The 27,318-nt window shown below is 42.6% G+C and overlaps 1 protein-coding gene across 1 annotated transcript in view; it reads right to left on the bottom strand.

Moving 5' to 3' along the window:
- The window catches only part of CUBN (cubilin), a 1,111,275-nt gene that overhangs the window by 297,735 nt on the left and 786,222 nt on the right, over positions 1-27,318 (bottom strand). Inside the window, exons 53-56 of the mRNA XM_069211549.1 lie at positions 19,134-19,359; positions 14,147-14,334; positions 8,076-8,232; positions 6,827-6,976 (exon numbers count right to left, since the gene is read on the bottom strand). Of these exons, the coding sequence (XP_069067650.1) occupies positions 6,827-6,976; positions 8,076-8,232; positions 14,147-14,334; positions 19,134-19,359 (721 nt within the window). The remainder of the gene's footprint in view (positions 1-6,826; positions 6,977-8,075; positions 8,233-14,146; positions 14,335-19,133; positions 19,360-27,318) is intronic.

The following is a 27,318-nucleotide window of genomic DNA, read 5'->3' as shown; positions in this document are numbered from 1 at the left end:
TGCTACAGCAACCCGAAAATGACATATATGTGTGCAAGTGTCATCACAAGCGACCATTGGAACCTTTAAATTTACGGTTTTAAAATGGAGGATGCACATCTTGGAGCAGTACATTTAAAAAATAAACAAAAGTGTGTGTAAGCACTATTACAAAAATGAATGATGTGTTCCTTATTAATGCACAAGACATCTGTGGAGCCAGTTAAGGTAAGAACTTTATTCAAATCAGCCCAGCCACTTACTTTGCGCAGCCCCTCTGGAATGGTGTAATATAACATTCCAAGGTTGCTGGGCTTTGAACAATGAGCACGAACCAGGTGACATCATGGACATCACGTCACAGAACATCACACTTCTCCCTCCATAATAACAAAACAAAAGGGTTACATAAGTAAATACATATGACCTATACCTAATACACATAAATGAAATACAAGTTATCATTAGCTTCACAAGAGTACATAGATTAGAATATCTTAAACTTAAATGAAACATAATAAAACAAAACATAATAACGCATGAGTAGCAATAATCAATAGAACATCATGAACCAAGATATTCACTGACAAATATCTTAGAGATAAGCAGCAGCTTTGCGAATTCTTCAACCACTCCTCCTCCCACCAATTTTTTGTTGCCCCTCCTCAAATAAAATATTTTTCCTGTCAAACTATCTATGCTATCCGACAAGTCAGTCTCTTCTTCAGCTCTTATGTTTTCTAGACCACCTTTCACTTTCAGTGCTCTGTTCAGATTCCATACTCTCCCATCATCAGTCTTGTTGATGTTCTTAAAAAGCTTAACTACCTTTGTGAATTTGGACCATTGAGTACATCCAACCAGAGCTCTAATTTTCACACTGCCTCCATTTCTTATCACAATGTCTTTTTCCATCTTATTTCTGTTAAAATATTTCTTTCTTTTCTTCTACATACAGAGTTTTTACTCACGTCACTCTCCCAAACCATTGAATTTAATTCCTTTACCCCACTTCATTCAGCCAGGACTCAGCAATGCACTTGGAGAACAATACTTAAACAGTTCAAAAGGCAATTTCCTCATGGAGGAAAGGGGGGACGTGATAAACTGTGATTCGTTCTTATAAAAAAATTCTCCAATCAATATTATCAGTCTTAGCTAACTGAATGCTCTCTTTCAACGTTTTATTTAACCTTTGAATAGCCCCATTATATTTTTATGATATATGAAATATCTTTGCTGTTTAATGCCAAAGTTTTTGAGCAATCTTCAAATTCTGCTGAACAAAACTGCGGAGCATTGTCCAACAACAAAGAATTGGGAAAGCTCTCTTTTTTGAAGGCTTCATTAAGAAATTTTATAATGCAACTTGGCAATATGTTAACACACAGCTAACCTCGACCCACTTAGAGTATAATTCAAGAAGAACATTTAAATAAGGTGTACTATGCTCTACCTTCTCACACATCTTTCAACTTCAATGTCAATTCCCGGCCACCAATAGCTGGATCTTAGTCTTTCCTTTGTTTTAACAATACCAAGATGACGCACATGAGCTAATTACATCAGTCTGTTCCTGAGGCCCTCTGGCGGACTACATCTAGTACCATAAAAAATAATGTCATCATTCAACTCGTCCTTAATCATGGACCAGGGTCTGGAAAGTGAATTGACTTTTCCACACTTTATTGCCTCAGTGACTTCATATAAAACACCAAATTTTCTTAACTTAGCTTTCCATTCACTGTCACAGCACCAACAGTTACCTCGCATACACTCACTGTTTCCTCAAATATATCCTCCATAATCTCGTCAGCCTACTCATTATTGATGTTTACCAGACGTGAGCTGAGTAATTTTTTGACTCCAGGAATATGCTCAACTTTGAAAGTAAACTCTTGAAGGGAAATTATCCATCAACGTATTCTAGATGATATTGATTCAAGTCCCTTTTTCATGATGACCTCTTTCAAAGGTTCATGGTCAGAGCAAACCCCCACACAAAATGGCCAAGCTCCTGTGAAAACCACCAGGACATCGGCAGCAGCCTCAGCAATCTTATATTTTTGGTGTGGGGAGGGGTATTTGGGGCCAGGGTAGGGGCAAAAATGCCTCTTAGGTGCTTCTTGGCATGACGCCACGATCCATCCAAGGTCGGCACCACACCGCTGTATTTAACACAATTAGAGCCTCAGAGGCAAGCATATGATTTCCGACTGAACAACCAAATGACACTGAATTGATTGCTCTGTTTTTTTCCAGCTACAACTTGTTAAGCACATCACACCTTGTTAAGCACCCATCTCACCCAGTTCCTTCAGCAAGCGTTGTCCACTTCAATTCCATTTAGCAGCAATCATTGAGATGTTTGACCCAGCTCGTCAGCACTGAAAAATGTTCCTGATTGATGCATACTGCATCTGAAAAGCCAGTTCAGGTAAGAGCTTTATTAAAAACACCCAAGCCAGTTCCTCGGATCAGCCCAAATGACCATTCTGGAGTGCTGTAATGTAATATTCCAAGGTTGCTGAGCTTTGTACCAAGAGCACGAACCAGGTGACATCATTGACATCATGTCAGAGAACATCACAAGCAACCCGGTAATAAATGACAGGTTCAAGGTTTTATTAAAAAGTGACAAATCAAAAAAAGTTCTGAAAATGGGCCATATAAACTCCACTGACGATGAGTGGGTGGAGTGAAATTGAGGGATTTAATTAAAAAAAAAAAAGCTTAGTGAGAATTGGAGGAGTAGGGGAGTCAATGAATGAGCTGGTATAGGAGGGCAGCACAGAGAGTGTGGGGATGTGGTTGTGAATAGGGAAGCACCACACACAATAGACGGGAAGACTGAAGGAAAACATGTGCACTCCTATGAAGTGCTAAAAGAAAAAAGTAGTTGCCCGAATCTAAGCTGTGCCAATACATAAATCATCCAGTCAGTAGGTGGTAAAGATGAAATGCTTCACAAGTGGGACAAACATAAAATAGAGAGGAAAGCCATTGAATGAGAAGCAAGGTAGTGAGATGGATGAGATGGATGAATCAACATGCAACTCACAGAGTTCATTGAACCAAACCAGGTCCTAGATCCCTCCCAATCCAGATTCACGAGCAACCACAGCACCAAAACAGCCCTCCTCAAAGCCACCAATGACATCTGCACCATGCAGGACCACAGAGGCACGGCTACACTCATCCTCCTCGACCTCTCTGCCGCATTCAACACAGTCTCCCACTCTGCCCTCTGCACCAGACCCCACAACGCCGGCATCTGTGGTAAAGCACTGTTATGGATTTGATCCTTCCTCAATGGAAGAACCGAGAGTGTCAGACTCCTGTCGTTCACCTCGGCACCCAAAGAAGCATGCTGCTGAGTACCCCAGGGATCCTCACTAAGTTTCACCTTCTTCAACATCTACATGGCCCGCTCGCTAAAATCATTAGACATCACAGGTTAAACATTGTATCCTACACTGACGATACCCAACTGATCCTCTCCTTGACCGCCGACCCATCAACAGCCAAGAGAAATTTCCACTACGGATTGAGAGCAGTCGCCGGCTGGATGGAAATCAGCTGCCTCAAACTGAACTAGGACAAGACAGAGATCCTCGTAATTGGCTCCCCCCTCTACCTGGGACAACTCCTGGTGGCCAACTGCCCCGGGAAATGTATCCACCGACCACGCACGCAACCTGGGCATCATTCTGGACTCCACGCTCTCCCATGTCAATGCCATCTCATCATCTTGCTTCTACACACTGCGCCTACTTCGTAAGATTTTCAAGTGCATCCCCACCGATACAAGAAGGGCGGTCATCCACAAGCTTGTCAGCAGTAAGCTGGACTATGGCAATGCACACTACTCCTGCCTCACAAAGAAGCTCCGAATAAGACTACAGGGAATCCAGAACACAAGTCAGACTCATCCTGGACATCCCCCGCCACAGCCACATCTCAGCCCACCTCAGAGACCTACACTGGCTCCCGGTCAAAAAATGCATCATCTACAAGCTAATCATGCACACCTACAAGGCACTTTACAACATAGGACCGGCCTACCTCAACCACTGCCTGACCTTCTAAACCCCCACCAGGCAGCTCTGATCCTCCAAACTCGCCCTCACCACCACCCCCAGAATCAGGAAGAGCACTGCTGGATGCAGATCCTTCTCTTATTTCACAGCTCAGACATAGAACACACTCCCACTCAACCTCAGAGAGGCCACCTCGCTGAAGCAGTTCAGGAAGGATCTCGAGACCAGGCTTTTCGAGTGAGCAGCACGCCTGCCACAGTGCCTTGAGATCCCACAGGTGATAAGTTGCACTCTACAAGTTATTGATTCGTTGATTAATGAGAACACCATCCAATCATGAGCAGGTGGCTGAATGAATGCCCACCATATGTATATATTCTAATAATGTACTAGAGACAATGGGTCTTTAACAATTATGAGACACACAAATTGTTGGAAAGTGGTTTATTAGTAGGTGTAGGTAGGTATCTATAGTTAATAATAATAACACCACAACCACAAATAAGGTCCAGTCAAAGTCTCAGTAAATTAATCCTTGCTCAACCCTTGGTAGCTTGGCTGACAAGCTGTCAGGCTTAACTAAGTAGAGAGATGTCTGAAGCATTTAGTATCAACAAAACAGTCAATATGTAAGATACAACACACAATAAAAATCCAACACCAATTTATAAAAATAGACAATATTTACCAAAATGACAAAAATCCAATTTAGAAAACCGGAGATATAATTTTAGAAGATTAAATGTAAAAATGAGCTTTCTAGTGCCAAAAAGTGAAAAGTATCGCTGTGGCCATCTGGTTGCGCTTGACCTGGACCAAGTCAAAGTTTTTGGATGATCACAATGGAGCACAGTTCGGGTACAGTGAATGGTTGGGCCGGTCAAGTTTTTACCTTCACACTTGGTCACTTTTTGGGAGCTTTTTCTCTCGACTTCAAGCGAGTTTGCTTGGCAGGCCAGCTTGCAGTTCAACAGTGGCAGCTTGCTTCAGTGCAAAGCCTCAGTGAAATTCTGGAGGTCTTGGTTTGTGTCATCAATGGCGAAGGGCTCCAGAGCTTCAGTGGGGCAAACCTACATTTCAGGCTGAGTATTGGTTTAACGTCGCCGGCTTGACTCTCGACGATGAGTCTGTCAATTTATGGAGCTTTTTCACAAAATTCTCTAAATGGTCCGAAACCTCTACAGCTTCTTCCACAAGACCCTTTTGGGGTCTTGAAAGGCCCACAAGACCAGCCAAGCGTCGAGAAGCTTTGAATTGCTCCTTGGAGGGCAGGGACCACAATTCCCACAATGCACCTGATCAACTCCTTAGAAGTGCACTGAATGCTGGTCAGCAGGGCTCTTCTGGCAGGAGTTGCTGCTGGTGACTCTTGGTAGTTCCTTTGTACCTGATGCTTACAGTGAACCCACTTCAGAATCCTTTAGAATCTAGGCAAGATCCTCTTTTTTGAAGCCCAGAGTGTGCAGCAGGTTCAGTCCTTCAGAGTGCATGTCATCTGGGTGCAGACCAGGGGTTCGGCAGGGCAGTCCTTCTTCTTCTTCTTCTTCTTTCTAAGCCGTAGTCTGATGTTGTTGGGCAGCTCACCTATATTTATTATTTATCCAGGTTTCAGAGCTGCGAAGCCGAGGGCATCCCTGACCAATGGGATACAAAGTGCCACTCTCTGTGATGAGAACTTCCTTAAAATTGTGGCATGTTTTTTTCCCAGAAAGCAATGTTCAACAAAAATACGAAATGGCTCTCTCTTAGAGGTTTGGGACTGGTTGAGCCCACCCACAGGTGTGGCTAACTTTCACCCACACTCCCCTTCTAGCTCCTCTCCTAATCCAGTTTGAGAGTCTCCCACCTGGCAGGTGTGCAGGAAGTGGTGGTGGGCCTGGTTTCTGTCCTGTCTTTCTCCCTTTGAAGACTAGTTTGGCTACCCAGCCCACTCCTGTCCTGGCATCTGCTGCTACAGATTTCCTCCCACCAGATGTCTTCTTTGTCTTAGTCCTGGCAACTTCACACCTTATCAGAACAGCTTGGCCAGCCTGCCAAATGCTGACCAATCAGGAGAGCCTGACACAGGAATGATTTTAGGTAACTTTAGGAAATCAGTTCTAAAACGACTTTTCTGTAATAGTTGTAATAAGTCTAACCTTGGCAAGTTGTTGGATTTATTGTAACTATTAAGTTTATAATTGGTGAATGACTGTTCTAGCTCAATCCTGTCAAATGAAACTTTATTAAAGTTTAATAAAGTCTTCCCATGTTAGCCTATTGTGGTAGCAGTGCTACAATAGGAAAAACGAAATTGGCAGTTTTCCCTCACCAGGGCATATACAACATCTTTTATAATGTCCTTGCTTATTATTACAATGCACCTCACCCTTCGGGCATCCAGGGTATATCTTAGGGGTGACTTATATGTACAAACAAGGTAGTTTAAGGCTTTGGAAGTCCTTTCAATACTAAAGTCGAATTTGGACATAATTTTATTTTAAAAGGGCTGGCATCATCTACTGGGCCTCAAAAACTACATTCCCTACCATGTACTAGGAACTTACAGGTAGGTTTTCAGAGTAAATTGTAATCATGCCTAATTGTCCTACACCTGGGCCTGGTTAGCAGAGCCCAGGGAATAGTCAGAGTCATTAACCATCAGTATCAGTCAAAAACTGGGGGTGATCATGGCAAAAAGGATGACTTTCTCACACAAATTATCCACAACAAGTAGTTAGAAGGCCAATACCTTTGTTCAATAGTGGAAATTATGGTAAGTAACAACTGTCAAGACCACAAAAAGAACTATCAATGCTTGAACTTACCTTCCAGTTCAAAGGTCTGAAATGTGAGGATAACATACATGTGAGCTCCTGCATCAACAAAATAATTGCAGTTCAAATTGTTGTCATATTTGTTTGGGTAATTAGGAGAGAGGATGCGACCAGTCGTGCTGGTCAAATTGGCTCCACATCCTATGGTAAAGAAGAAACAGATATGACTCACCACAAGGGAATTTCCCACAATTCTTAACTGATAAACATTTTACCTCTTTATTTGGTGCTTTGGTTTGCTTTCGAGCCATTTAAACAATAACACACAATTAACAAGGATTACCTTATACAATTGTATTCAAAAGGGTTGAAAACAGCTAAAAAGGAGCAACCCTGTTAGAGAACTGAATAATTAAAAAATGCAATAATGCAACAGACAGAAAATGGATTGTGAGATGAGGCTGTGCTTTCAAAACCTTAGCTATGATGAATGTAGCATTCCTAAGAAGCCCACATATTCCTCAGGCCCTTATGTGCCATGAGCAGGGATAATGAGGACTACAGTCGCTGACGTCTGTCTTTATCCTGCCTCAAAATACAGAGATTATGAGTTCATTTCCCAGGAATCGGGAATTATTCATGAACCCAGGAATACCGGGTCCAGTTCCATGTGTTTTTTCCCAAATATTTTCCTATTTAACACCTGCTAAGAGTTTTGTTATGGCACATTGTGTGGGTTGGTGGGTTTGTCCAGGAGCTGAAGGCAGAGCGTGTGTGTGTTGGGGTGGGGGGGCGGGGGGAGGGCGTGTTAACTGTTTCCTCAATGCTACGTGAAAAGGGAGGGTGGGCACAGTTGTTGCGTGCGGCCTCACCAGCTCCTCTCTAAATTCTGGGTCCAGTATCTCTGAGAACTAGATTACCTGGTCCGATATTGAGGGCCCAGTAATGCCAGGTCAGGAGGCTCAAGAAAATCTGTAATTGCCCAGAGTGGTATACGGCTCCGGGCGTCTTGTAATAAGGGCCTAAGCCAGCTATGCACATTTCTGTAAGACACTTATGTAACTTCTAGGTTTACACCTATGGTAAGACAATTCGTTCTCAAAACCTTTCTAGAGTTCGATACATTATGAGCATAGATATACGCTTGGGTATTTTCTTTATACAAATTGCAAACTCAAATTGCTTGTTTTTAGTTGTTTTTGGCTGTCTGCTTCGACAGCACATTTAAGTGTATGCTTGACTAGAAAAGGATATGAAGGTGTGTTTATTCTCCTGTGTCTGTAGCTTGGATGGAACTTACTGCTAATGAAGGATGCAGAGAAACCAGCTCCAACGCTTTCATGGGATTGGAAGACAACTGTCACAACATGTTGTGGAGCAACAACGGGCCGAGGTGGAGTGGTGCCGCATCCAGCTGCTAACAGGGGACCATTTGCTTCGACTGGTCCATCCCACACCTGAAACAGAATCATCAAGAGTGAACACAACAGCAATCTACCAAACTACTTCTGATTGCATCCTGACGTTCGGCAAACAAGGCACATGTACCATTTGCATGCTTTACCTGCATGTCAAAAATACAACTAAGCTAGCTATGAGATCTAAAGGTTACTGCTTCTGGTGTTGTCAATGATGAACCACTGGACTGTGTGTTAGATCCAGATCTTTTCACCTTGATTGAAGACAAATATTCACCCTTGTCCAATTGGTCATTTCAGAAGGTGTCAATGGCAGCTAATTAGGCGTAATGTGCACCATTGGCACTATACACACTCTTCAAGAAGCTTCCACATTTTCCTTTTATCCTGCTGAATAGCATGTATGAAAACCACTGACAAATACCTCAGTATATGTTGACAGAACTGGCCACTCCATCTCCCATCCCTTCCCCACCACTGCCTGCACCTTATCTTTTATGGCCTTATGAAATCTACATGTATAACCGTCTCCTTGAACTTGTTCTTTTTGATTGCCTGTACTGTTGTAAAGCGCTCTGATACCCTCGGGTCTTGCCAGCACTATAGAAAACTATCTAAATAAAAAAAATAAATGAGAACTGCTACCAGCCTGCTGATAACACACAACAGTACCAAATACTACAGATCCCATACCCAAATTCCCTCTTTTTGTGTGCTTTCAGTTACTGTTAATCTAATATCCGTACGTTCTCCTTGTTCTCTTTAGTACGCCCCCTTTTTCTTTGTACTCGCGTCTCATTTCTCATACTTCATTGTAAACTCTGCCTGTTGTTCATCGAACCACTATGAAATCACACATGTAACCTACACACTGCTAGTGAAGGCACCTCTGGCATTTACATCATTTTTCATTTTTGGATTATTTTTGTTCACAAATAGAAAAAAATAGCCAATCCGGAAAAACAGGAGTGATAACAGTTATCTCTTAGTAGCTGCTGAAATCATGTTCTACATTGATTAACATCCTGCTATCAATTACCAGAATCCAGAGCACGTGGCCAAAGTGTAATGTTAGAGCAAAGGTACAGGTTAGGGCTGGGAGTCCATTGTCTGAAACAGCTTTGTCGATTGGGATGATTTACTCACATCATTTACAAACCCTACATATGAACTGCTGTAACCCTTTATACAACTCTATGGTTGTTCCAGGAACCTTCAGTTATAACAAATGCTTCTGCATGCGATACAAGACACTATTAAAATGCAAGTATATTACAACTTGTGAGAAATTGAGATTGGAACCTAACTCAAAGCTATCATGGTTTATATAACACTGCATCACATCATTTCTGGACTCAAACCTTCAACAAGACCTCGAAGACAGATGCCAAGACCACACTGGAATTCACTGCTCATCAAATCAGGCTTTCCTCTTCCAAAGCTGGTCTTGACTGTGAGGGCTGGAAGAAAGATGTTTCCAACCTGCATTCCAATAATCATCCTATGTTACATTCCTCCTTCCCCATCTGCACTATTCCCCTGACACTTAATATGTTACTAAATTGTTCACCTTTTTCAAACTTCTCCCCTTAGTTTTGTGTTTGCCCTTCTTTTAAAGTGTGTACGATGTTTATATTTCTGCATTGTCTTTCTATATATTGTTGTATGGTAAGATATTGGGGGTCATTACGAGCTTGGCGGGCGGTTACCGCCGCCCGCCAAGCGGTAACCGCTGTGCGGCCGCCAATGCGGCCCCACTCCAGCGGACCCCATTACGACATCCCCGCTGGGCCGGCGGGCGCAAACCAAGTTTACGCCCGCCGGCCCAGCGGGGATGAGGCCGCAACATAGGAGCCGGCTCCTAATGGAGCCGGCGGTGTTGGGCCGTGCGACGGGTGCAGTAGCACCCGTCGCGCTTTTCACTGTCTGCTATGCAGACAGTGAAAAGCTGGCCGGGGCCCTGTTAGGGGGCCCCTGCACTGCCCATGCCAGTGGCATGGGCAGTGCAGGGGCCCCCAGGGGCCCCAGGACACCCCTTACCGCCAGCCTCTTCCTGGCGGTGCAAACCACCAGAAACAGGCTGGCGGTAGGGGGGTCATAATCCCCAGGGCAGCGCTGCCCTGGCGGATTATCACCGCCGGGGCTAAAACGTCGGGAAACCGCCAGCCCCGGCGGTGCGACCGCGGCGCTACCGCTGAGGTCGTAATGAGGGTCTCTCGGTACGGATGCAACGAGACCGCCAGGGTCGTAATGACCCCCATAAAATGAACTAAAGAGAAGAAAATACTCAAAGCATCGCCATTCAAAGCTCTTCCCATTCCTTGTTCAAACCTGCTTCCTAGATCAAAATCTGGTTCCAAAACAAACTGTAAGCAGTAGTGCTAATCAAATACTTAGCTTTGGTTTATTAATTTCTTTCAATTATCATGCTATAATACATGGGAGTCTGCAATCCCTGTACAAATGCACATCTCTGATCTCTTTATAATGGGCACCTTGTGTCACACTTTAGTTTTTAGAGTGGAGTTCTGATTCCACAATGCCTGCTGCCAGAGCCAGCAGCCAGGTGAAAGCCAGGTCAGGTCACAAAGCAGTTGTTTAATGCAATTAAAATAAAATGTTGCTTTTCTCTGTTCTGCTTTATTTTTCCAGTTTACAGTGACTACCAGAAAAAGCATGCTTATTTTTTGCATTGCTTAGATAAATATAGAAAAGATAGAATCCTTCTGCATGTTTTGACACATTCTGAGTTACTGCAACTTTGTTTTTCATTGATTTGTTTCTAATATCTTTATGCAATAAATAGCTAACAGGTTTTTGATGTGTTTAATTTTGTACTATATCTTCTATTTTTATTGTTCATGTTTGCAAACATGCCCTCTCTGTCTGAAAGAGCTACATACTAAGGTTTTAAGTGGTTTGTGGGAAAGTTCATGGTAAGACCATGTGTTATATGTGATAAGGGGCCAGATGTAGCAAAGGATTTGCGCCTCGCAAACGACGAAAAATCGCCGTTTGCGAGGCGCAAATGCCTCTTTGCTATGCAGAAATGCATATTGCGAGTCGGGACTGACTCGCAATATGCATTTCAGAATCGCAAATAGGAAGGGGTGTTCCCTTCCTATTTGCGATTCTGAGTGGTATGCAATACCATTTGCGACCGCCTACGCAGTCGCAAATGGTGTCGCAGTTACCATCCACTTCAAGTGGATGGTAACCCACTCGCAAATTGGAAGGGGTCCCTATGGGACCCCTTCCACTTTGTGAATGGACCCAAAACAATTTTTTCAGGGTATGTAGTGGTCCAAGGGACCACTACCTGCCCTGAAAAAAGACCGAAACTAAAGGTTTCGTTTTTTTTTTTAAGTGCAGCTCGTTTTCCTTTAAGGAAAACGGGCTACACTTAAAAAAAAAGAAAACTGCTTTATTGAAAGCAGTCACGAACATGGAGGTCTGCTGACGACAGCAGGCCTCCATGTTTGCGAGTGCCTATACTCGCTATGGGGCCGCAATTTGCGACCCACCTCATGAATATTGATGAGGTGGGTCATTGTGACCCCATAGCGAGTCGCAGTCGGTGTCTGAGACACCGTACTGCATACCAATTTGCGACTTGCAAATTGCGAGTCGCAGGGACTCGCAATTTGCAAGTCGCAAATTGGTTCTTTGCTACATCTGGCCCAAGGTACCTTCTGCCATACATGATATTGCAAGTCACCTCGGAGTTCCATAACCTTATAAAGGAACTCTGCCTTCAGCCTCGCTTCTCTATATGGTTATTGAGCTTCTCGGCAAATTGCAATATTCTTATAATGTACGGCGGGGGTACTTTATCCCTTATAGTATACTTGAGTTCTGACATCACAGTGACTGTCCTAGAGCTAGCAGCCAAGGTGAAAGGCAGATCAGATCATAGAGCATAACTGAAGCAGCTATTTAAAGCAATCAAATGGAACATTGCTTTTCTTTCTTCTGCTCTATTTTAATAGATTACAATGACAAGCAGAGAGAATATGTTTATTTTTGCACTCCTTAGATAGAGAAAATCTTGAATCTTTCACCAAGTTTCTACACACTTCGAGCTACTGCAGCTTTTCGTTTTTAAAGAAATCTGAACTATATTGAACTGTTTCTAGTATTTGTTTGCCACAAATATCTAACAGGTTTTTGATATGTTTAATTTTTGCACTAGAGGTTTTATTTTTACTCTTCATGTGTGCAAACATGCTTGGTCTTTCATATGAAAGAACTACACAGTAAGGTTTTAAGTGGTTTGTGGGACAGGTGACTGTGACAATGTATTCTATGGGATAAAGTGCCCAGTGGTATACATGATATGATTGCTACAAGTCACCTAGGTGCTCAATAACTTTCAAAAGGAACTTGACCTTCTGCCTTTTTTCTCTATGTGGCTATGAAAGTCCTCAGTGACTTACAATATCCTTATAATGTACGGAAAGGGGTTCCTTATCCCTTCTATAATACATAGGATTCTGCAATCCCTCTACAAACTCCTGTTTTCAATTTCTTTATAATTAGTGACTTGTGGCCACACAATCTTCAATTATAAAGAAAATACATCAGAAGTCAAGTTAACAATTTATCACAGTTGAGTTCTGATATCACAATGCCTGCTGCCAAAGCCAGCAGCCAAGGTAAAAGGCAAGTCAGGTATTTGAGCAGCTGTTTAAAGCAACTAAAATGAAATGTTACTTTGTCCTACAGCTCTATTGTTCTAGCTTACAGTGACAAACAAGTTTATTTTTTGCGCTCTTAAGATAATTATAATAATGTTAGAATCTTTTTGCATGGTTGGAGCAACTGAAGCTGTTTTAAACTGACTTGTATCAAATTGTTTCTAATATCCTTTTGTAACATATATGTAAAATGTTTTTATGTGTTTCATTTTAGTCTAGAGGTCCAATTTTTTTCTTCCAGTTTGCAAACATGCTCACCCCTTCATATGAAAGAGCTACACACCAAGGTTTTAAGTGGTTTGTGGGAAAGGTGATTGTGTGACCATGTGTATTATGGGATAAAGTACCCCCTGCTGTACATGATTTGTAAGTTTTGTAAGTTGTTTTGGAGTTCCAATAACCTTATAAAGGAACTCGGCCTTCAGTCTTGTTCCTCAATGTGGTTATGGAACTCTTTGTCAATTGTGATATCTTTATAACCATTATATAGAGGCTTATTATGAACACGGCGGGAAACCCCGCCGTGTTAATGCTGGCGGTCTTTTCATAGACCGCCAGCCCCCTTGAGGCTCCGCCGGCCGAATTACAAACATTTTGCTGCTTCCGCACGCCGGCCCAGCAGAATGCAGGACCAGGACATTGCAGACGGCTCCACATGTAGCCGTCGTCAATGCCTCAGTGCAGCGGGTGCAGCAGCACCCATCCCGCAGATCACTGCCTGTAAATCGGGCAGTGACCTGCGCGACAGAGCACTGCATGGGGGCCCTGGAGCACCCCTTCCTTCAGCCTTTCCCTGGCAGGTGAAACCGCCAGAGAAAGGCTGGGGGAAACAGGGATCATTATCCAGAGCAGCGCTGCCCTTTTGGATATTGATATTTGCCATCGTCGGTGGTAGTCTGGCAGTGGCCACCACAGGCGGCCCTCCCTGTGCACATGTACATAATATGGCAGTGCAGTCCACCATGCCGGTGGCGGTATTTACTGCCGCCGCCGGCACGGCAGTCTGAACCGCCGGGTTCATAATGAGCCCCATAATGTGCTTATTGAAGACATGGGCAGATGTAATCATTATTAACATTGGAGTAAAGAGAAACATCATATTATTCCATAGAATAATTGTTTTCTGACTGCAAGCGTACTGAATGAATGACATTATAATTGTTTTTTATTATTTCCAGTAAATGAATGTAATATATATTCACTACTAACAATACTTTGTCTACACATTTGGAAAGTGTTTTTTTCATATTACATACCTTCACATAGCTGTCCAGGCACTGGCCACCATCATCTGGAATGATGAAGTTATTATCAAAAGTAATTTCAAGGTGTTTGCTTTCATGAGAGCGGATTGTCCACATACACCTGCTATTTGAGGGGTAGATCTGAGGCCACTGTGGAGATCTGATTGTGCCACTCTCTGAGTGGATGAAGCCGCCACAACCTGTAACAATTTACAATGTGTATGAATCACAACAGTAAAAGAACATAATAGCTTACAAAGTAATACCCTCCTGGTAAGAAAGAGTGACTAAACTTGAATACGTAAATGGGGCCTATTTTAGAACATGTGGCACACCATAGCACAGCAATCAAAGCTGCTAAGCTGCATTGAGTCACCTGGAGAGAGCAGAACTGCATCATGTCTTCAAAGAAATGGCACAGTTCTGCTTCAAGCACTGGCACACTTTGGGGCATATTTACCTGCCCCTAGTGCCATTGGAGCGTCACTTTTTGTGCACTGTGCCATATTTACAAGGCAGCCCTAAGCCACTTTTTCTGGCTTACCGCCGTCTTGTACATATGGGCCCCTTGGATGCAGTTTTATGCTGCAGATGGGCATGCAATGGGTGTTGCTGTGGGCCTTCACTGCAACACCCATTGCTTTTGATGCTGCCCCAGATTTACAAGAATCCTTAAAGCTGTGGAGGCACCAAAAGCTAACGCCTCCCCACGGGTGGCGCTAGCATGGCACAACTTTTATTTCTCCTTGTTTTTGCTTTTTCTACGTGTGCTGCATTTTTCAGCACACATAGAAAGAGCAAAACACCATGAATGATTGTTTATGTGCAGGAAGATGTTCCTTCCTGCACATAAACAATCACTTAATAATGGCGATTTGCTACTTCTGAGTGTGCTGCATTCTGAAGCACACATAGAAGAAACAAAATTGCCATTGTAGATTGTTTATGTGCAGGAAGGGACATCTTCCTGCCTTAAACAATTATTCTCTTCAAAGCAGACACCCTTGCACTATGGTGCAAAGTAGCCTGCATTGGAGCTCGCAGCTAAATTTAGTGCCAGAGCTAGGAGAAACACTGGTGTTTCAGCAGTAATGTAGGGTGGTGCTGTCAATTTTGGCACAGCGCTGCGCCACTTCTGTGTAAATATGCCCCTTTGTGCTGCCTAACCCCAATGCAGGCACCTCTGCACCATGCTACAGCAGTGCATTGTGGTCATGGTAGTTTTTGTGCTTGAAGGGCTACCGTCCTGCACAAAAGCTATTCTTTGAGGCTGTTTCCTTTTTGTATGTGGAAATAAAAAGGCAAAATAAAGATAATTCTCCTTGTTACACCAATCTTTAGGAGGTGGAGGATTTTTGCGCAAATCCATGTCTAAAAGTCTTTGTAGGTGTGGATTTGCATCAAGATCAATGGATGGATGCATGAGAATGCTAAAGTACCACCAATGGAACACCTCCCTGACACAAACTAATAGTAGACATCCTTAATGTTTCTTTAGGAAGCAACGCAAATAAAAAACACAAAAAGGATTTTCCATGGAATCTGTTTTAAAAAAGTAGTGTAGACCTGATGCAAAACCTTTGTAAATCTGAACCATGATTTGTAGAGTGATCTTGGGGCAAACTTAAAAGTGTGCAATGGTTCGTGGGCTCTAAAATGGATAAATCGAGAAGGGAAAAAAGGGGATTATTAATAGATTTTATAAGAGCTCATGCCATTGGAGAAAAGGTATGAGTTTTTGAAAGATGCAAAGTCTAAAGATATAATGAATAAACTGTTCATGCTAGTGTCGTGTTTAAGATTTGTGCCTTTCAAGCTTTCTGTACATCCAATACATACTTGTGCTTCAAAAAACTTCTCATTTGCAAATGGATGCACTTCCCATGTTTCATAAAATTATGTCTTTGGATAATCTATGTAAACAAATGTGTTCTATTATAGTCTTAGAGCTCGCCGTTGTGGGCTATATTAGCCATTAGAGGCCTGCTCCAGCGATAAAAGCCCGAGACGAAGTCGAGGACCTTTAACAAGGGAGTGTGACTTTAATGGCCGGAATAGCTCAGCTACAAAGGGCTGTAAGGCTATTAGAATATTCTGCCACAAGAGGACAGAATGTTCTAATAAATAAAACTAAGTCCTCATGGAGCCTGAGGGGATGACAATCCCCTCTGATTCCATGAGGACTTTGTTCACAGCTACTGCTGTGAACAAAGAACATTGGAATGTTGATGGTCCAGGCTTTTACCAGCCAGTAAAAGCCCAGGGCACTCCATTGTGTCCAATGGAGCTCCCAAAATTCCAGTGTTCTAATACAGACTATAGCACGATGCTGAGGGTCATTCTGGATGTTAATGGCCCTGAACCCACGTTCTAGGCCTAAATTGCAGGCTCCGTAGCTCAGGTATTCTTAGTGCAATACCTTGTGTTAAAACAGTTGGTCCCTGGATGTGTACATAAACCCTGGAACTAGTGTCACTGGCTAACTGCACTATTACTTCTTTATCTGCTTTCAGTTCTCTGTTTGCTCGTCCTCTTTTGAAATCTATTTAAGTTTCTGTTGTAAGTCTCTGTGTCTATTATATTGTACTAGAACTGTGATCCTGGATTGTACTGAATTAAGATGTTATCTAACTAGACTGATCTCCTACATCTTTTTTAACATATGTGAATAAGTACAGATATTTGTGCATGTTTTGAACTGATTACATACATACCAGTACATAATCTGCAAGCTATTGTAAAGATTTGTTTACGTTTACAGATGCCAGTTTTTTGCCCACAACTCTTGTTGCAACCGATCTGGTCATGCTTTGCCCTTGCTCCTTTGTAAAACACACTGTTACTCGAGGGCCTTGTTCTTGCAATATAAAACCCTTAAATAAATAAGTAAAACTCATGGGAGGTGAAAATGACACCTCCCACACATTTGTGCTGAGCAGATGCTAAATTAACAATAACAACCACAATACAACACACTTTCCATATAGACTCCAGTTGAAAGTTTGAAAAATCTGAACAGTTCCCAATGAGAAGAGACCTCGGTACCTTAGTGACAATTTCTAACACTCATATCTGTTGTATGTCTTTTGTGGTACTTTTTGTAGCCTCTGAAATCCCAATAATAAAAAGATCACTGCTGGATGTTAAAGAGCTTGTTTAAGAAGCAGACATAGGGCCTCATTACTAGTGTGGTGTTCACTAGACTGCCATACTCATGGATGGCGGTTGGACCGCCATCAATGCAGCGGTCCAAGCACCGCATTACAATCCTGGCGGTCAGGCTGCCAAGGAATCACCAGCTCTGCCAGAATCAGAGATCCCAGTGGTCTGGAGGTAGGTGGCGGTCAGAATCCCCTAGGGTAGCGCTGCCCTGGGGATTATTACCTCGTTCTCTGCCAGCCTTTTCATGGTGGTACCACCACCATGAAACAGCAGGTGGATGCAGGTGCAGGAGGGCACCAGGGATAACCCCTGCACTGCCCATGCACTTTGCATGGGCAGTGGTGGGGCCCCCAAGCCAGCACCATCGCAATGTTCATTGTCTGCCTTGCAGACAGTGAACACTGGGAGGGTGCTGGAGCATGCACAGAGTGAACATTGCAAGGGTGCTGGAGCTGGGGACAATGCTGTATCCTATTTCCCACTGGGCTGGTGGGCGGAAACTAAGGTTTCCGCGCACCAGCCTAGCAGGAAACTCCTAATGGGACCGGCAGGGAGGTAGTCTGTGTGAAGTTCAGCAGACTGTAAAAATCGTCAGCCGAACTAGTAATGCTTGAAAGGCAGAACTTGATTAAAAAAATACTTCAATATGCCCAGTTCATGAAAAAAGTAGGAACATCACTAGTATAGTTCTCTGTCTCCACCTTGAGCGTGTTTTTCCTAATTTGTTCCTACTCATTGAATATTCCTAGGAGTACACCTGGGAAGGTGTGTCAGGTGCAGGTTTCTAAGTGTACTCTTGGAAGGTAATGTGAGTTCCGCTCAGATTAAATAGGCTCCCCTGTGAAAATGCACGTTTTTTTCTCTGCATGGGAAATATTTTTGTGTCACGCAGAAAGTCTCTCCCATACACCTCCAGCATATGCAGGGTTGATACGTTCCCGTTAGCTCCTTAGAAGGGAATTCATACCGCTCTTGTACTGAAGGATACCTTCCAGGTAGAAATGAGAGAAAGTGAACTTTCACAATGGCACACAAACCTATATGTTTATTAGAGTTCCCAAACTTCCGAGACAAACCACAACTTGGAACTGCCACTTCCCGACTCTCGAGGGGGACTTAATGCTAAAATCTCCCCACCTATGGTGGAGATCTCCACCCACTTAAATTGACTTACACCAACAAGGAAAGATTTTGGTGAAATTCTGGCAGATGAAAAAAGTTGCATTCTGTTGTAAACTTGTGTTTATGACTAAATTTATGTTTGTGAAAAGGGCCCACAGAGTAAAAACAGGATTTTATATCCCAATCGCCATAAAAGGAACGACACTGATTTTGGGATTCATGGACAGAAGGAATTCTGTGAGATCACTAATTGGATCACTAGCAAACCTTACCAACTTGGAGAATGCCATTTCAGATTAGTTTTTGTCTTACATCCCCAAGGGAGCGCAAATTGAAGATGGTAGAAGTCAGCAAAACGTGCGAGTAAAAATGAAGTTCTCAACCACACAGACACATGGTACATTATTTACACAGTTGGTAAACAGGAACATATGATTAACTCACAAATGACATCAATTTTCAATCCAAACCACTGATAGAAGGTAAACAAACCCTCTGATGAAGTTGGGTTTTCCATCTCAGAAGTAATGTGCAGTTTTTTATGTTTATATTTTTAGAAAGTAAACAGGGAGCCGCAGATTTCATAAAAGCATGCCTATTTCACAAAGAGCATCTTCTCTCCGTCGTAACACTGCCTGGTTTTTATAATAACATTCCTTCATGTTGCAATGGCTGTAAGTACAACAGTTAAAGGGGATAGTGATGTCTGACTGACCCAAAGAGTCGGTGGTCCATGTTGCGTAGAACCCGCCTCCATGGAGTGTACTGTCTGAATTGAAGATTACCACCAACTTGTTGGATCCGGACCGAATGGTTCCAGGTGATGTTGTTCCACAGTATTGCCCGATGATGGGCGATCCAGTAGAGCCACCATTCCTTATTGTGACCGAATCCCACCGACAGACTCGGTGATACTCAGTATCAAAATACGTGAAGGTGAGCTGAAAATGGAAGGGAGAGAGTAGATGAACACCTGACGAAGTATCTTACATTGCAGTAACAAGGTTGTCTTGATTAATACATGCATTAGATTCAGCATGTGATGTCTTCCATGCGCTTGTGTGTCTCAATGACAAAAACTTACTTTTTTGTGTATTTATTTTTGTGATTTGATAAGGTGCAACATATTGCTAATGCCTCCTTTGCTTCCACTTATCGATAGATGACTGGCCAGCTTGTGCTGAGACACGTTTACAGAAGTTCCCTAATATTTCCATTGTACCTTTGTCAAAGCTGCTTTACATAGACATAAACAGTGTATATCTTTCAGTGTGTTCTGAAAGTCAAATGCAGTTCACTCAACAGAAAAAGAAATACATATATGAAATAAATACCATGTGCAAAACGTTTTAATTCGATTGGGTTCTGTCAAGTGCCTCTTTTAATTGTGTACATACTCATGTTTTTTTTTCAAGAACACGCATTTCACCAAACACCTATATCTGAAGTTTATATTAAAATTCATCTACCCTTATGCTTTAGTGGCTTCAGCTCATAATTTATTTGTGCCCATAGAAATAAGGGTTAGTGAGCAATAGAAGTAAAAACTGTCATTATGATAAGGCTCTGGGTTGATTGTTCGGAGGTCATGGAAGTTATTTTTATAAGGTGAAAGGTGTGCTTAATGTCAAATTTCAATAGTATTTAGGTTCAGTCCAAATACAAGTTTAGTTTATGCTATAAAAATGTTTAAATAAATGATGCATAAGAAGAATTATAGCTAATGCCACATATATATAGCACCCAAACAGAAAAGACATCATTTAATGCAGGCACAACACTATTAAGCAAATCGTGGCTAAATGCCTACACTCAAAGTTACAAACACAGCGCCATTTCCAACGGCTCATTCACACACTATAGCCTCATATTGTGCAAACCATAGGATGCAGCTATTGGGAGGATCACTGGGGTTCAATAGGAAATATGTTAAAACTCGGTGACATGAAAGAGGTAGAGCCCCTCCTTGTTGCCAGATGAAATGAGCAGAGGTTGCTAATAGGTAGGCAGAATTGAGCAGAACATCTCCTTAGAAAATATCTCTTATTTACATTATGGGCCACCATTGATTCTCACAAAGTCACTCTCATTAACTCAGGGCTGTTCCATCATGACCCACCAGGGCTAGGTGGGGGTACCAAAGCAGCCCTGTAAAAATGCTCAAAGCAATCCTACCTTTCTCTCCTCCCTCTATTTCTTTTTCCATCAAGCCACTCTCTTTCTCTCTCTCTCTCACTCTCTCTCTCTCTTCTGCCTCTCTGATCTCTCACTCTCTTTCCATCCCTCTCCTTCTTGCTCTCTCTCCCTTAAAGGACCCTGTGCCTCCTGTAATTAATTTTATAGGGCTGAGGAAAGTGACAGATGCACCAGCACCGGCCCTGCACTCCCAAAACTGTCTCCAAAGGCTCCAGCCCACTAGGGAAATGCCCAGAGGAATAAAACGCCTGTCCTATCTTGTGCCCTCTCCCATCCCGTCCGAGATCAGCAGATAGGAGGATGCTGCACATAAATCCATCAACCAGCCATTTCAAACTCTGTAGTTATGGTACAGCATCCTGTCACAGACAGAGCTATATGTCTGTGGCCTGGAGACGTTCCAATGTTTCTGGGAAAACAGAAAAACATCTCTATTGGATTCTTCGCAAGCCCCAGGATACCTTCTGAGACAATTTGTGCTCTATAATTTCTATTTAAATGTAACCAATAATTTCTATTCAATTCGGTTCAATTAAATTCACTGTGCCCATGAGTTGCTCGGAAGACAAGGCGTCAAATTGCATTGCCAGTAATCTACTGATCTTAACAGACTTCCCAAAAAGATAGCAATGGAAAACTAACAGAGTTGCAAAGACATGGCAGAGGAACAAGAAGGGCATAAGACTTAAATAGCAAAGGGAATGAGTGCATATTTTGGGAATCTGTACCAGATGCTGCCAGGGTAGCAGAAGACACATTGGAGGGATTCAGGGCTGGATCAAGTACGAAACCCAGCACAGGCCTGCACCCCATCCCAATATGAGATCCACGAGTGGTCTCCAGCACATCCAGGAAATGTCTGCAAAAAACACTCTCTCAAACAAGGGAAAGATATGGTAAGGTAAGGAACAGAGACTTGATGTGAACTGAATCCATAATTCTAACACAACTACGGCGTGACACACATGGGTCTTCAAATGTGGAGTTCTCTATTACCCAGTCACACATGCCTAACAGTCACCAACATCAAACAATCTCAAATTTCATTTTAGTTCATTATGTCAGCGTGGGTTTTGAAAGTTATTATCTCATCATTCGCCCTTGGCACCTGATCCAACAGGACAGAAAACAGAAATATGAAGATTACAGTGCAATGAACAAGAAAGGAACCTGGTTAAGAGGGATGTGTAGTGGGGGCGGGGAGAGCGCCCAAGTGTGCTGGCCACCTCATCCACAAGCTCCGAGGCCAGTCCATTGTCATCATGGGCCCTTAACATCATGGAGCTTTGGAAAATAAGTTTTCTGACATAGGATAATGTGAACGGACTGATGCAGAGCTCACAGCATGCTAAAACCACTATGCAAGGGTGATTTTCCAATCTTTAGCTGCATTCTGAAGAAAAACAAAATGGCGACAGCCACCGGCAGTGACATTGGCGCAGCTCCTAACTGTTAAAGGGGTACAAACAGATCAGATCCTGTGCATGTCAACAGGAGAGGCCCTCAGAGGTCTCAATGACTTTGCACGATCATCCACAAGAACTGCCAACCTCTCAATCCAAGTGAGGGGTGAGGCTGCTGCTGCGCGTGCAGCTTACCGCTCGCACTACAATGGACTTCAACACAGTTAAGTCGGCATCTCGAAGACCGACATAACATTCTGCTCACCTAATGAAAGTTTCATAATCTCAGGATCTGTCCACCAGCTATTAGTTTTGACATCATCTGAGGTTAGAGACCATATCGATTTACTCCTGAAGTCTGGCGCTGTGCTACCTGCCCACACTGGCCTGGTGTAACGCCATACTTCTGCTTATTTACATGCAACAAGGACTAGATTAAGGCTGCTTCGGCTTGACTGTAGGCATGTTTACGGGCTATCTCATACTGCCTGTGTGGGAAGTTTAGCTTTCACTGTGATTAAGGTCTGCATTACTGCTCATGCCATAGTGCTTGATGAGCCTCCAGGCAGTGAGTCTGTTATCTTGGTGACCAATGCAATGTTTTATACTTTGGGGAGAGACCTTGGATCACCATATCCGACTCCATAACTGGATTGGGAACTGTGACAGCTCTATCTCCTTAGGGCAGTCTATGGTGCTACTTTGCTCTTATTCAATTCAACACTGTTTAATCTGGGTCAGAGGTTTTCACATCCAGCGATGCACTTACTATCATTGCCAATTAGCAAATTCGCAAATTCCTACACTGAAGCCCATCATTCCAAATCTAAAATGGCAGACCAACAAAATAAAGATCCCAAAGACCACAAAGATATCAAGGATGCCAAAGCCAACCTAAAACATGCTAAGTAAGACCCTGCTGCTACAGAATCACTGGTAAAACCCAATGTAGGCACTGGCATGAGCTTGGATATTATCTTGCAGAGAGTGAGTGCACCTCAGGATCTTGTACAGGAAACCAAATGACATCCTGGCACTATGTAACAACTTCATAGGGATGGTGAATAGTATCACTGAAGTGGAATCAAGAATCAGTGCCCTGGAGGACTTACACATGGCAGAACTGAAGCAAGCAGATCTCACATCACATAAGGTGAAGAACATAAAGAGAGATTTGTCTGAACTTGAGGATCGCAACCATAGAGGTAACCCGCATATTTTTGGTCTCCCAGAGAATGTGGAAGTTGATACGAACTAATGCACCGATTTTCTGTAATCTTGGGTACCTCTCTGATTTGGGATTATATTTGATAAAACTTTGAAATAGAGAGGGCACTCAGGAAACAAACAGGGCAAACCAGGGCCTAACTCAATGCTGAGGACAATGATCTTCAGAACTCTGAGGTACTGCCACGTGGAAGTGATCCTGCCCCACATGAGGAAGATCCAACAAATACAATGGCATAGCATTAGGATAACTATAGCACAGGATTACTCTAAGGACACCATAATCATCAGGAAGGGCTTCCTAGGGCTTTGTCAATCACTGAGGCACCTCACCATCCCCTTCTCTTCTGCTGGACCAGCCAAGTTCTGCATTGTAGTCAAAGGGTCTTCAGTGACTCAGTGGACTCATATCAGCATTGTTCCAAATGGATATGATAACTTGAGATCTGTACTATGTCAAATCATCTGAGCTCTTTGCTCTGATTGCCAAACTTCCTACACTGCTGTTGTTGTAACTTCAAAATCTTGGTATGCACATTTGTCTCTTGCTTTATGATTGTTCCAAATGTTGATACATAAGATTGTTCCTACAGTACCCTTAATGATACTTGCAAATCTCTACATTAGATAGCTAAAGGTACAATACCTTTATATTTGGCTACATAGGTTCCTCTACTCTTCTGTTTACTGACTTGTGGGAGAGCTGCAGCGGCAGTCAGCTAGCCCTTGGCTTACCTCGTCCCAATATGTTGAAGGATGGGGAAATGTGATTTTGTCATGTTTAATAGGTGGGAAGGTTTTAATCAGGGGTTTATTTTTTGCTTCTTTATCATTTATTTCTATCTTTCATCACCCTTTTGTCCTCTATCCTTACTTTCAATTCCCTTTTTCTTTATTACATGACATTTGGCAGGGCCATCTTTTTAACCAGACTCCCACGTGGTTATGTGCACCATACAGATTCATTATAACTCTGTCATGCTATCCATTATTGCTCCAGGCATCTCCCAGCAATTAATTCCACCCAAACTCACTTGCATCTACATAATAAAGTGGGTAGGCCCCACGGTATATGCCCACAGTATATGCACAGTATATGCCCACTCTACACAACTTCTACAACATGTTTATGTGTGATGTAGTCTGCCATCAAACATCTCCTATTAAATACCAAGGGGCTCAACCATCCGGTCAAACGGAAACCGATTGTGGAACACTGTGATAAACTAAAAGGAGATATCATCCTATTAGAGGAAACACACCTTGAGACCATTAAGGATGCTAAATCCTATTCCATGTGGGTGGCGGAGGTTGTGCTCTCCCCAGCAATATAGCAGAAGAATGGGTTTCTTACCATAATTTCTAAAACAAAAATAGAAATCATATTGCTGTCTCACTTACACGATCACCAGGGCAGATGGTTTATCACCGCAGGTAGGAAAAAAGACAGGAAATGTTTTGTTGTAAATGTGTATGGCCCAATGACAACTCTGTAGAATTCTGGAAAGAACTGGACAAACAAGTCTCAGAGCTACCTGATAACTTAGAAGTGATAATTGGGGGTATTTCAACATTCTGATAAATAGGCCCATTCATAGGATATCGACACATAAATTCCTTGGTAATAGATCACATAATCAAATGAAAATCTGCTGTGAAAATAACAATCTGGTTGAAGTATGGGGACTGTACAATCCAACTGGCAGTGATTACACATTTTACTCCCCTCCAGATCACTCCTTCTTCAGGATCAATTATAACTTGGTTAGCAGACGACTGCTGGCTATGTCCTGCGATCCTAAAATTGAGCAAATTGTAATCTCAGACCATGCCTGTGTGTCTTCCCGCTCCCCCAGACAAATTTGTTTCAATGATGATCTTCCTGATGATGAGAGTGATAAAGAGACAATGTTCGTAGCAATAGGTCAGTTTCCAAAAGAAAATAATATTGAGGACACCTTAGCTACTAATAGATGGGATGCGCTCAAAGCTATCATTAGTAGAGTTTTGACTAACCTAATGATGATTAAAAACAAAACTCCTTCCAAGCAATAATTATCCTAAGAAGCGGAAATAAAAAGACTAGATAATGAAGACATGATAATAAGTCTGCTGCTTTAAGAGAACTATGTTACTTACAGTATGAGTACAACAAAATATTGAGTGAAAAAGCTGAAAAATAGATTGACATCTCTGTAGCTGGGAAGATGTGCCACAGGAACAAGGCAGGGAAAGCATTTTCTAACTACCTGAAGTAGACTAAGAACAGATTGCTTATACTTGGGATAAGGAACACAGATGGACATGTGGTGTCATCTGTCTAGGCCATCTCTGATGCCTTCAGAATATTCTATTCTGACCTACATAACTCCAAGAAAGCAGCCTCCACTGACATGTGTAGTAAATATCTAGTTTCCTGTGTCCTTCCACGCTTAAACAATGCAGAGCAACTTATTCTGAAGGCACCCATTGACAAGGGGGAGACTTTGAAATCCATTCGCTGCCTTAAATTTGGGAAAGTGTCAGACACTCAGGCAAATTTGATAAAACCTTTGTGGACCTGGTGGCGGCTCTTCTACCAATTCACAGACTCTGGGTCAATCTCCAGCACGGCAACAGAGGCCACTATAGTGGTCATCCCAAAGGAGGGGAAGGATCGTCTGGATGTCAAAAATTATAGACCCATATTATTATTCAATCTTGATAGCAAAATATATGCTAAAATCATTGTGCATAAGCTGGAGACGGTCCTATTAAACTAATTCCCCTTCTCAGACTGGCTTTCTAAAGGGGAGACTTGCTGTTGACAACATTAGATAATATTCTGCCATGCATTTGATAAAGCAAAGCTTGTTGAATCCCCAGCAGCTCCTCTGGCACTCAATGCTGAAAAGGCACTTGAAAAGGTTTAATGGCCTTTTCTCAATGCAATGCTACATAAGTGTCACTTAGGAGACAATTTTATATGCATGGCGATGGCTCTATACTTGCATCCAACTGGGAAAGTTAGAGTTAATGGCCACCTTTTCCAATTAGTTCTACTTTCTCAGGACACGCAACAAGGTTGCCTGCCCTACCAGCTTTTCCTGCTGGTTATTGAGCCACTGCTCTCAGCTTTCAGACACAACCATAATATTAAGTGTGTTTACTTCAGCTCCGGTAGACTAGTCTCGGCATTTACCAATGATGTTCTTTTTTCTGAGGAAGCTGATCCAGCCATTCCACATACTATGCATGAAATATGAAGATACTCTTTAGTCTCTGGTCATTCCCTTAACTGTGACAAAACCAAGGACTTTCCGCTAAATGTCCACTGCACCTCGTCAGTGATTGGTGTTTTGGGCCAGAAGTGGCAACCTAACTCCCTCAAATACTTAGGTATCTGGTTTGGTAAAGAAATAAAAACCTTACTCATTATCAATGAAAACAAAATCCTGTAAAAAAAAAAAAGACATATTGAATGCATGGTACCCTGTCACGTTGGCTTTCATTGTACCAATGAGGCTGCTGGATTTGGGCAGCAGCATCACCTGAATTATGGGGAACTGAGTCCAGTCCCACACCATGTGACAACAGTTGGCCTAATCCATTTCCAGCCAGCTAGCAGTGCCTCACCTCTGCCCAAGAGCAGGGATGACTTGTGGCAAGTGGGCGCATGACATTGTGACTTCTTAGAGAAATCGTGGTGGATCAGATCTCATCCTTTTCTCTCAGCTACATTAGTCTCACACATGCAAAGACAAACAGAGGCAGGTAATGGTTCAATAAGATTTATTAAGTCAGCTGTCTTGGATAAAATAATATGAAATGCAATAAATAGAATGATGAAACATACTAGAAGCAAAATGGCAACAGAAAAAGTGAAACACAGGAAAAGTCCCACCATACTGTCACTATGCATGATATATGTAATTCCTACTTAAGCTATGTTAGAGCATGGCAGGATAAACCCTAATCCGCCCTTCAGTATTCCCCCCTGGGAAGACATCATTTCTCATACCTGCGTATGACAGTAGTGAAGAAGCCTGTTATCTATAGAGACACCATCCCCATGTAACAGACCATGGAACCAGT

This window comes from Pleurodeles waltl, chromosome 10, assembly GCF_031143425.1.
Source record: "Pleurodeles waltl isolate 20211129_DDA chromosome 10, aPleWal1.hap1.20221129, whole genome shotgun sequence".
Lineage (NCBI taxonomy): Eukaryota > Metazoa > Chordata > Amphibia > Caudata > Salamandridae > Pleurodeles > Pleurodeles waltl.
The sequence above is the reverse complement of the archived record's forward strand: the minus strand, read 5'-3'. Positions and strand labels throughout refer to the sequence as shown.